Raw genomic sequence first — 12222 nt, 5'->3', positions numbered from 1 at the left:
GATCAAAAATATATATATGGGTTGCCCAAAAATTAATTGCGGATTTTTCATAAAGTCGGCGTTGACAAATTTTTTTCGCAGCTTGTGACTCTGTAATTGCATTCTTTCTTCTGTCAGTTATCAGCTGTTACTTTTAGCTTGCTTTAGAAAAAAAGTGTAAAAAATGTATATTTGATTAAAGTTCATTCTAAGTTTTATTAAAAATGCATTTACTTTCTTTTGAAAAATCCGCAATTACTTTTTGGGCAACCCAATACTTTATGGGGTCTCATTCGCACATTCCGAGGTGTTACAAACAGAATGACGAAATTAGTATACCCCCATCCTATGGTGGAGGGTAAAAAAATATTCAGCGGTGGATATGCCCTCCTAATGCTGGCGACATTTGTCAGGATCTGTACCATTTGAACTTATTTAACGACCATGGCAATGTAGGGGTCGAATAACAAATGCTGGAGAGTGATAGAAGGCGCAGTGTAGCGGGTTCAGTTCAGCTAGTGTTCTATAAAAAAAAACACTTTTGTTAGTTTTTTATAGAAATATAAAATTTTTGTCAAATAATCAAATTTAGATAAAATTTTCATTAAAAACTATTTTTGAAAAAATGTTTTATGAGTGACAAATTTTGTTTTAACAGAAAAGCAATTTTAGCTGGTATTTTATCCAGAAACCCCGAAATTCTTGTTTTTTTTTTTTTTTGTTGGCAACTCTATGTTAGGAATAGCTTATATCACCATCATCCAGAAAATCCCCAATCAAGTTAAACAAAAACAAAAATCAAAACAAACAGGAATCCTTTTTTCATTGACAACCATACATCGACATTGAAGGTGGCCCAAAAATTTCCGTTGCTTTCTATGGCCAACGTTGTTGGCTCCTATGCCAGCCTCAGGGGTGAAGTTTTGTTAGTTCATTGTCGTTGTCGATAGTCAAACGGCAAGAACCACAGGAGTTTGTTTTGGGATTTATGTTATTTTGTTCGTCTCAGTCATTTACATTCTTCCACATCATTTCGCTTCTTCTTCGAGTTCTTTTGAGGCAGGCAGGAGAACCGTTTTGTTGCCATCTTGCAAATCCTGGGGTAAATTTAATGTTGGTTATTTATTGGGAAAATTTTTTAATTTTTTCATATATCTCTCCCCAAATTCCTCTTTAAGATGATAGCTTCAAAAAATGGCAGGAGTAACATGTGAAGAGGTTAAAGGCTTTTTTATTCTTGCAGACAGACTAGGGAGTCTCTTAAGAAATAAATTGCATTCCAGAGCTCTTTAATTTAGTTAAGGCTACACACACACACACACACCCAAGTATAAAGGGGTTGCCCAAAAAGTAATTGCGGATTTTTTTAAAAGAAAGTAAATGCATTTTTAGTAAAACTTAGAATGAACTTTAATCAAATATACTTTTTTTACACTTTTTTCTAAAGCAAGCAAGCAATGCAATCACAGAGTCACAAGCTGTGAAAAAATTTTTCAACGCCGACTATATGAAAAATCCGCAATTACTTTTTGGGCAACCCAATAAAAAATTTAAACTCACAATGCTCTAAACCCACCCCTTCATGTCGCTTGTATGCCACTTATAATCTGGGTTATGCGTTAACTTTCATAAACTCAAAGTATTTGTCAGGAAGTTTGGCAAACCAAATTGATATCCTGTTTGCAAACAATTTAAGTTTGTCAAAGCCTTTTACCGTTTTGGCATTTGGCCAAACAATGCCAAAAACTGGCAACAAGATGACCGGCTGCCCAACTGACTGGCCAACACTTAAGTCAGCCATGTAAAAATGTCTTTAGATGCTGTGGCCCACAAATAGCACGAATTGGACAAAATGCTACAAAATAGGTACTTTTTATGAGTTTGATGGCGGGCAGGTCTAAAGCAAATGACTCTTTGCCTAGCAAAACAACTACAACAACCATACGAGCAACAACAACAACAACAACTTGTTATTTACCATTCAAGTTAATGTCAATGACCAACTTAAGGATAACCTCTATACTGCTCGCTCATCCATGGATGACTGGCCATGCAGGATTTCAATGCCATACGGTAGAGACATTCAAAATTGTTGACCCTCAATAAATTGAACGATTATTGGATATGGGAAAAGTTTTACCGGCAATGAAGAAATGCTGTGAAAACAAGTAAACAAGTAAAACCTTGCTAGGTTAGGCCGTGTCGATGCTTGGGAACTCACCATCGTGGATTCTGTTTAAAATATTTACAAATAAATTCAGTTTGAGGGTATACATATGCAATTTCTGTCAAATCAGGCAAGAGTTTAAGCTAGCAGGAGCCGATCGGGAGATCGGTTTCGGAAGCAAAACTAAATACTAGGTTAGGTTAGGTTAGGTTGAATAGGTAACCCACCAAAGGTGAGTTTGGCCCATTGTGGTACCCTAGAGAGGGAGAGAAAGGGAAGAGATAGAAAATGTGAGACCTCATACTAGAGGTTATACACGAATAAAAGAAAAAAGACAGGAGGAAGGGAGAAACCTGAGCGGGGGGTTGTAGAACTGCCCGTCCCTACGCAAGCACGGATCTACCTGCGACAGAGCTTGTGGAACCCCCGTCGGAACCATCCTGTTTCCTCAACAAACCTCAGGAGAGATACTAGAGGTACATGCACCCAGATCACAGAAGAAAGGGCTCCCCAGAAAGGAAAGCCTACGTCTCTGCAGACCCGAACAGGAACACAACAAGTGCTCAATAGTCTCCTCCTCATCCCCATCGAGGCAACTCCTACAGAAGTCATTGTGCGGTATCCCCATGCTCGCCACCATGCAGCCTATGGCACAGTATTCGGTTATGACCCCTGCCAAAGTACTCATCGACCTCTTATTGAACGCCAGCAACTCCCTCGTCCTGCTCCGGTCGATGACCGGGACCGGGCAACTCCTACAGAAGTCATTGTGCGGTATCCCCATGCTCGCCGCCATGCGGCCTATGGCATAGTATTCGGTTATGACCACTGTCAAAGAACTCATCGACCTCTTATCGAACGCCAGCAACTCCCTCGTCCACCTCCGGTCGATGACCGGCCATACAGCCTTCGCAGTCCGGCACGCATCTACCGAGTCCCATCTCGCCACCGACGCCGCCCTGGTCATCCCATCTACTGTGTTCAGTAGCACGACAAATGGCACGCAGGCAGGACCGATGACTGGTCCGCGTAGCGCAGACTAACCCCTCCTGGCGCACTTGTACGCCCTCTCATTTCCTGGAATCCCCTCATGCCCAATAACCCATGTCAGCGTCACATCGTGGGCCCGAAGACTGTCCAGGGATTCGAAACAATCCGCCACTGATCCGCGCAGCGCAGACGAACTACTGGCGCACTTGTACGCCCTCTCATTTCCTGGAATCCCCTCATGCCCAGGAACCCATGTCAGCGTCACATCGTGAGCTCGGAGCTTATCCAGGGATTCCAAACAATACGCCACTGGTCCGCGCGGCGCAGACAAACTCCTACTGGCGCACTCGTACGCCCTCTCATTTCCTGGAATCCCCTCATGCCCAGGAACCCATGTCAGCGTCACATCGTGAGCTCGGAGCTTATCCAGGGATTCCAAACAATACGCCACACATCTTGACCTCACCATCCTCGACCCCAAGGCCTAGAGCGCCGCCATACTGTCCACATAAATTCTGAGTTTCGAGGGCGGTAAGTCCCTTACCAGAATTTCTCTTGCAGCCACTGAAATGGCACAGACATCTGCCTGAAAGACCCTACACTCGTCCGGCAGTTTCATCGACATACTGATGTTGAGTGCATTAGAGTAGACCCGCTATCCAGTCCTGGACTACATCTTGGAGCCATCTGTGTAGGTCGAGGTCTCATCCTCCTCAAGTACACCATCCGCCCTCCATTCGTCCCTCTCAGGAAAACGAATCGCGAATGCCTTGGATGTCCTCCTGAGTCTACCCTCCATATCCATAACATCCAGAATCGAATTGTGGCCGCAACCATCCTCCTTCAACATGCCGACCTCTCTCAGCCTAAGGGCGACCCTGGCGGCGCAGTTCCAAATATAGGCCCCAATGGGTTGATTATACAGCATCGCCGCCAGGCCTGCCGGTGACCCTGTGATCCCGACGCAGGCCAGTCTCTGGACTTTCTCGAACTCCCTCGCACGCATCGCCTAAGCGACGGCATCACACTCGTCCTCTTCCCTACGGCATCTCACCATACCAGTGCTCCATTGGCCAATCCTGGTCTCACGATAGCCGTATACATCTAATAAATTATCCTAGGAGTCACCCCCAACTTCCTACTGAACATCCTCCTACAGGAGTAAAAAGCGCATCGTGACTTACGACTTCTTTCCTCGGTGTTCCTCTTCCAGGACAGTTTCGAATCGAGGACTATACCCAGGTACTTTGCCTCCTTTGACAGCCGCAGGGTGACCCCGTCCAAGGACAAGAGTCTGAATTACGTTACCTTATATCAACGGGTGAAGAGTACCAGCTCCGTCTTTCCGGGGTTGGTCCTCAAACCATTTCTAGTAGCCCATCGCGACAACCTCCTCAGTGACCCTTCCATGATCTCGCTGATCGTCGACAGAAACTTGCCTCGAACCAGCAGCACGACGACGTCCCCATAAGAGATAATCCTCGTGCCGTCCCCACGGAGATCCATTAGGATTTCATTAATCACGAAGTCACATAGAGTCGGTGAGAACAACCCTCCGTGGGGCGTTCCTTCGTTCACCCGCTTTCTGAGCACACAATCTCCCAGGTTCGCATTTTCCCATGCGACATTCCATTAAGCAACAAGGGATACTTCTCTCAAATGAATGGGTTCAGTCCGATTAAAGTTTTAGCTCAATGATAATGGACCTGAGTCTGAACGGCACATGATGGGCTTAGTGACCCGTTTCAGAGGCAAAAAGTCCATTTATGAATTTAGCAATCTTCTTAAAGTTAAATATCTGACAAGGTCAGATACTTAGGTAAGATCCTGGACAGGAAACTGAATTGGAAGTGTCACATGCAGGAGCGTACTGAGAAGGCTCACAGATGTTGGGCACTATGTTGGCGGGCCGTAGGTTCGACATCCGAGGATAGTCCACTGGCTCTACCGTAGCGTGGTTAGACCTACACTTAGTAGTTTCGTGGACTGCTATGGAGAAAAAGTGCATCATTAGGATAATACAACAGGTCCAGAGAACATGTTGTCTTGGCATAGACGGAGCAATGAGGACCACGCCTACTAGGGCACAGGAGACTATTCTAGATATCCGACCCATAGAATGGAATTAGGATGGGAACAGCTCATACCATCGCGGTATAATCGCGGCGACGATAGAAAACCTGGAAGGAAGGGAAGAGGTTTTCGCTCGGATAGCTAAGACGACACTTGAGGTCCAGTGCAAGGCACTGCTGCCAGCGGCACAGTCTTGGATTAACAGAACCCTAGTATTCTCACCTGGAATATCATCCCAGCAAACCAATAGTTATGGAATCGGATGATTCTTCCGACTTCGGATCCCACTCCATAAAACGAAAGTTTTATGGAGTGGTTGACATGATTTCGGAACGAAACGTCGAAGTTTCGAACAGAAATCGGAACGAATTCGCTCCGGCTTCGATTCGAAGCCAGAAAAAAACTTTGGAAAGGAAATTTCTTCCCGAAACTTCGTATTCTAAACGATTTCTGAAGTAATTTCGTGTTGAAATCGGACGTACCTTCCGAAAGTTCGTAAAGAATTCTAAACGATTTCGGAAGTAATTTCGTATTGAAATCGGATGTTCCTTCCGAAACTTCGTAAAGAATTCTTAAAGATGTAACGATTCGCTGTGGAATCGTACATCATACAACTTTTTGGGCTTTGTGGCCACTTTGCATTGTCTTCTCTCTATCCACTGTGCCTCAGTGTCCGCCAGCAGTTATTTACGTCAACACTCATATGACAGCAATAGTCATTCGAACATATATTTGTTCATACAAATATACCCAGGTCTCGACTTACCAGCACATCGTTACACACATCGCTATTCACTGGCTGGCCGCAAAACCATCCGTACATATGTTTGTTGATATGAACACACGCTGGCCGTGGTTATCCGCGCAGGTGGTGGACATTCATACACACTGATAAGAAGGGTATACGAATTGATGTGAGAATGGGCATTTATATCTTAGCACAGATGGTCACATTGAATGTCGTTATTCGACGTGTTTTTTGAAAAGACAAGTGGAATATATTTCTCACTTGGTTCATTTGACAGTCTGTACTTAATGTCACACCTTTCTGAGGATGGGCATTGGGGTTTACATCCTTTTCCCGGAGAATATAACAGTAACGAGTGATGTCAACATATAATTTTATAAACGGGCTGGCCTTGCCGCGTAGTTTTAAGTATACAACTAAGATGGTATATATCCCTAGAGAGATGCTTAGCATGTTAGGGAGGATTTTGATCCAAATTGTACTTAGATATATAGAATATCATTGTATTTATATAAGAACTTGGGAAATAAATATTGAATTGAATTGAGGATGGGCATGAGTAGCTCGAGCAGACGAAACCACTCCGAAGCTCTTGAGATTCGTTCGTTTCCCAACGCCATCCGTTCGCTTCCTAACGCTACTCGTTCGCTTCCTTACCCGACTCGTTCGCTTCCCCTACGCGACTCGTTCGCTTCCTAACGCGACTCATTCGCTTCCCTACGCGACTCGTTCGCTTCCATCCTAACTCTGCTTTTATCTTTACAGTGCCCAGCCAGAATAGTTGTGCTGCCCGATGTTCAAGCTCATGCCATATTCGAAACCTGAATCAGCCCACGGCTTGAAGTTAACCGAATACCAGCCGAATCATCCAAAGAACCGAAAAATCTACCGAATATCAACTGAAACATCCCAAGAATCATCCGTCCGAATACCGACGAAATCTACAGAATACAAGCCGAAACATCCCAAGAACCATTCGTCCGAATACCGAAGAAATCTACCAAATACCAACGCACTGCAACTAAGAGCTTAGTACACCATCGTGAATTGTAGTAACTGAAGTTTTTTTTTACAATAAAACGTAGATTGCGTATCCCGAAAGGAATATTAAGGTGTGTTATTACTTAAGGTTTGTGGGTCCTTAAGGTTAAACCCTGGACGACTATTGGTCTACCTCAGCCGAAGACAAAACCACGTTACAACGATTTCGGATGTAATTTCGTTTTGATATCGGATGTTCCTTTTGAAACTTCGTAAAGAAATCTGAATGATGTTGAACGGATGCAAACTGGAGAGGGATTTGAACTTTCTGTTATAATTCTTCTAAGGGCTAATCATCCTATCCAGCTAGGTATATGTCCAAAGCGGCATGGGGTGGATTAATATTCGCAACCTTTTCCAACCTATCCTTATGAAGACACAACGACAAAATCTGTCTTTTCTTCTCTCCCTCTCTAAAACTGCATTCTTTTTAAGCACTAAATTCATCCCTTATGTTCTCAAAAATATACGACAACAAAATCAACAACATCAAAGACTTCGTTCAGAATTCATTCTGAACTATCGGAAGAAAAATTAAAAAAAATCATTCGACAAGACGTTCGGACATCGTTCAGAATTCTTTCAGAACTGTTGAAACAAAAATTCCTTCAGACAAACACTCCAGAAATACTACCGAACTGTCGGAAGAAAAATTCAAAAAAAAAAAACATACGAAAAGACGGTGAGAAATCGTTCAGGAATCTTTCAGAACTGTCGGAACAAAATTTACTTCAGGCAAACAGTGTTGAAATCGTTCAGCATTCCTTCCGAACTGTCGGAAGAAAAATAAAAAAAAACATCCGACAAGACGTTCAGACATCGTTCAAAAATTCCTTCCGACAAATGCTCCAGAAATCTTTCCGATCTATCGGAAAAAAAATTTAAAAAAACCTCCATATGAAAAAGCGATCAGAAATCGTTCAGATTTCTTTCCGAGCTGTCGGAACAAAAAATCCCTCAGAATGATGAAAGGAATTCGGAACGAATTTGATAGGATCTTGACTTCAGAATTTGTTCAGAATTGTCTGACTTCAGAATTTGTTCAGATTTATCTGACATCAGACCTTTGGTTTGCAGGGATATTACACGGATGAATCAAAGCTATAGAACAGAGTGGACTAGGAGGTTTACATTGGGAACCCAGGGACAGAGATCTGTTTTAAACTGCCGGACCATAAATCGGTGCTGCAGGCGGAGATCCGGACGATTACAGAATGTGTGAGTTGGTCTGGTGTCGAGTGTGATCTTTACGGACATTAAAATGGCCATAAGGGCAATAACAACCAGGACGGTAAGGTCACGAACAGTCTTGCAGTGTAAGAAGGAGATTAACGTCTTCTCTGTGGATGAAAAAATCCGCATCGTTTGGGTGCCGGGCCATAGCGGAGTAAGGGGTAAGTAAAAGGCAGACGGTTTGGTAGTGAAGGCCAGAGAACTGCCGTCAACAAATTTGGTTAATCCGAAGCCTTTCGGGTCGACGCATTCCGAGTTAAGGGAGTGGCGAAGAATACGCATGTAACCCTGTGGAACAGAGAAAAGATCGGAAGGACGGCGAAAATCCTATGGGGAGATCCAGATCGTGAGAAGACGAGGCTATTACTGAAAGGAAGTAAGAAGGAGGTCAGTATAGATGTTGGTATCATAACGGGATACATAGGACTACGAGCTCACTTATGCAAAATCGGTGTGCCAAGTGATAGCATGTGAAGGGCATGCGGGGAAGATAATGAGACGTTGAAGCATTTCCTATATCATTGCCCGGCTTTCGTGGCCTAGGTGGGGACACAATACCAAACATGAACCAATTTAGGGGAGTAGTATGGAAAACAATTAAGAATTTTGTAAGTAGCACGGAATTTCTAACTTAAAATTTTCTCTTCCTAGGTTACTTTTTAGTTTCTAGAGAGCACAACAAGCCGATTGAGAGGCCACCGTAGCGTAGAGGTTAGCATGTCCGCCTATGACGTTGAACGCCTGGGTTCGAATCCTGGCGAGATCATTAGAAAGAATTTTCAGCGGTGGTTTTCCTCCCCAAATGCTGGCAACATTTGTGAGGTACTATGCCATGTAAAACTTCTCTCCAAAGAGATGTCGCACTGCGGCACGCCGTTCGGACTCGGCTATAAAATAGAGGCCCCTTATCATTGAGCTTTAAACTTGAATTGGACTGCACTCATTGATATGTGAGAAGTTTGCCCCTGTTCCTAAGTGCAATGTTCATGGGTAAAATTTGCAATTTTTTTACAACAAGCCGATTACAGGTTTAGGTGTATATCCATAGTGACGTGGGTGGATTAATATCTGCTCCCTCTTTTCCACCTTACCTACCACAGCGAACTCTACGGGGACTTCCGTTTTCACACCTGAAATCAAAGAGTGGCATAGAATCTAAATTTTATTTTCAGTAATTTTTTTTCAATTTTATATCAACACCTATGCTAAGTTCCAGAAACTATTTATACCCACCACCATAGGATGGGGGTATACTTATCTAGTCATTCCATTTGTAACACCTCGAAATATTCATCTGGGACCTTATAAAGTATATATACTCTGTGTCGTCTCGACATTCTGATTTGATCTAGCCATATCCGTCCGTCCGTCGGTCGAAATCACGATAGCGGTCGAACGCGTAAAGCTAGCCGCTCTAAATTTTGCCTAGACACATAGCATTGATGAAGTTCGTTGGGGATTGCAAATGGGCCATATCGGTTCAGATTTAGATATAGCTCCCATATAAACCGATCTCCCAATTTGACTTCTTGACCCCCTGGAAGCCTCAATTTTCATCCGATTTGGATGATATTTTGCATGTGGTGTTCTGTTATGATTTCCAACTACCGTGCCAAGTACGGTCTAAATCGCTCAAGAACCTGATATAGCTCCCATATAAACCGATCTCCCGATTTGACTTCTTGAGCCCCTGGATACCGCAATTTTTGTCCGATTTGGCTGAAATTTTGCATGCGGTGTTGTATTACGACTTCGAACAACTGTGTCAAATACGGTTCTAATCAGTCTATAATCTGATATAGCTCTCATGTAAACCGATCTCTCGATCATCCTTGTTCGCTTCCTAGAAGCTTTCATTTTTGCTGATTGGACAGAAGTTTGGTATGCAAAATAAAATTATTGGGTTGCCCAAAAAGTAATTGCGGATTTTTTAAAAGAAAGTAAATACATTTTTAATAAAACTTAGAATGAACTTTAATCAAATAAACTTTTTTTACACTTTTTTTCTAAAGCAAGCTAAAAGTAACAGCTGATAACTGACAGAAGAAAGAATGCAATTACAGAGTCACAAGCTGTGAAAAAATTTGTCAACGCCGACTATATGAAAAATCCGCAATTACTTTTTGGGCAACCAATATGCCCTTCAATTCGGTTTATTTTGTATAAATGTTTAGAGGAATCCATGGTGGTGGGTTCCCAAGATTCCGTCCGGCCGAACTTAGCACGCTTTTACTTGTTTATGCTATTTAGCTTATTTATTTATTTTTTATGATTTTCTTAAACATCAATTTTACAAATTGACTTTAAAATTTGGTTGAGTATAAGAAAGAAAATAGTTGGGCCAAGTTTCCCCTTAAAAGTAATTTCCACATTCTGAAAAAAAAAAACAAAAATGTTCATATTAATTTATTCAATGGATGGTTCAGTATGAAAAATAACCAATACTCACTAATATCATCATCCCAACCAGGCACTAGGCCCAGCTTTCTATTCTGATCCTTGAGCCAAATGTATAGTGGGGCAAAATATTCCAAAACTCCTTGGGCACTTAAACGCCGATCGCCGGTAGCCATCTGCAAGATGTCACGCCAATGTTTTGTGGCACCCATTTTCATGACTTTTCTGTAAAAACAAAAAATTTTGTAGTACGGCTTCCATTAAAAACGATATCAAGTTCCTCACTTCACCACATCTCCCACAGCAGTGCTGTTATAAAAGTCACAATTGTACAAGGGGTGCTCAGGGTTACCGGGCTTATATTCTGCACTTAACAGACAGAAAGAACGATAGAACTGAAGACCCATAACTTCCGATATGAATTTTCTAAAACAAAACCAATTTTGAACGATTTGTAGAGTTATTGGGTTGCCCAAAAAGTAATTGCGGATTTTTTAAAAGAAAGTAAATGCATTTTTAATAAAACTTAGAATGAACTTTAATCAAATATACTTTTTTACTTTTTTTTCTAAAGCAAGGTAAGAGTAACAGCTGATAACTGACAGAAGAAAGAATGCAATTACAGAGTCACAAGCTGTGAAAAAATTTGTCAACGCCGACTATATGAAAAATCCGCAATTACTTTTTGGGCAACCCAATATATATGTTTAAAATAATTTTTTCCATTTAAACTCCACTTACATGGTATTCGATTTATCTGGACTCAAGCCTTTATAAAACCTATAATCGGGATCAAAGTTTTGTTCATTTCGTCTATTGGGGGGCACAACTCCGGCATATTTGTGCTGCAACTTCCAGTACTCGCAATTGTAGTCCCTAGGACTTATACGTCCATCCATAACATCCACAAAATATTTGTCATTTACAAAATATTGGGGAATGGCCAGGAGAGTGTGTACACCCTAAAAATTTAGATCAGAAGAAAATATTTTATTTATTTAAACTCATTTTGCATTTGAGCCACATATTGGCATGGTCGAAAAATGTTTACCCTTTGGGGGTGTTTTGGGGAGTGGGGTGGTCCCCCAAACACTAAGCCCTGAAAATATTGGGTTGCCCAAAAAGTAATTGCGGATTTTTCATATAGTCGGCGTTGACAAATTTTTTCACAGCTTGTGACTCTGTAATTGCATTCTTTCTTCTGTCAGTTATCAGCTGTTACTTTTAGCTTGCTTTAGAAAAAAAGTGTAAAAAAAGTATATTTGATTAATGTTCATTCTAAGTTTTATTAAAAATGCATTTACTTTCTTTTAAAAAATCCGCAATTACTTTTTGGGCAACCCAATATATCAGCAACATGCTCTATTCTCATATATTTGAACCCCATATTGCCATTGGCCTTAAAATTGGAGATTAAATTCGTTTTCAAATCTTTTCAAACCATTCACTTAAACCCCTTATTGAAAAAGCCAGTTTGGGGTATGGACCCTAAAAACTGTGAATATCGAACTCCAATGTCTTGAAGACCCAAATTTTCTTGTTGAGCAAATACGTCCTAGTCAAGGGTTGTTATGGTGGTGGGACGTCCCCTAGA

At 41.9% G+C, this 12222-nt stretch overlaps 1 protein-coding gene across 2 annotated transcripts in view; it reads right to left on the bottom strand.

Moving 5' to 3' along the window:
• The window catches only part of LOC106085974 (angiotensin-converting enzyme), a 312626-nt gene that overhangs the window by 280106 nt on the left and 20298 nt on the right, over window positions 1-12222 (bottom strand). Inside the window, exons 6-9 of one of the 2 annotated variants that reach the window (XM_059369095.1) lie at window positions 11370-11590; window positions 10914-11054; window positions 10681-10853; window positions 10561-10604 (exon numbers count right to left, since the gene is read on the bottom strand). In XM_059369095.1, the coding sequence (XP_059225078.1) occupies window positions 10585-10604; window positions 10681-10853; window positions 10914-11054; window positions 11370-11590 (555 nt within the window). In that variant the 3' untranslated portion in view covers window positions 10561-10584. Of the gene's footprint in view, window positions 1-10544; window positions 10605-10680; window positions 10854-10913; window positions 11055-11369; window positions 11591-12222 lie in introns of those variants that run through there. The other variant, XM_059369094.1, reaches the window with a different exon arrangement.

Source organism: Stomoxys calcitrans, chromosome 5 (genome assembly GCF_963082655.1).
Source record: "Stomoxys calcitrans chromosome 5, idStoCalc2.1, whole genome shotgun sequence".
NCBI classification, from domain to species: domain Eukaryota; kingdom Metazoa; phylum Arthropoda; class Insecta; order Diptera; family Muscidae; genus Stomoxys; species Stomoxys calcitrans.
The sequence above is the reverse complement of the archived record's forward strand: the minus strand, read 5'-3'. Positions and strand labels throughout refer to the sequence as shown.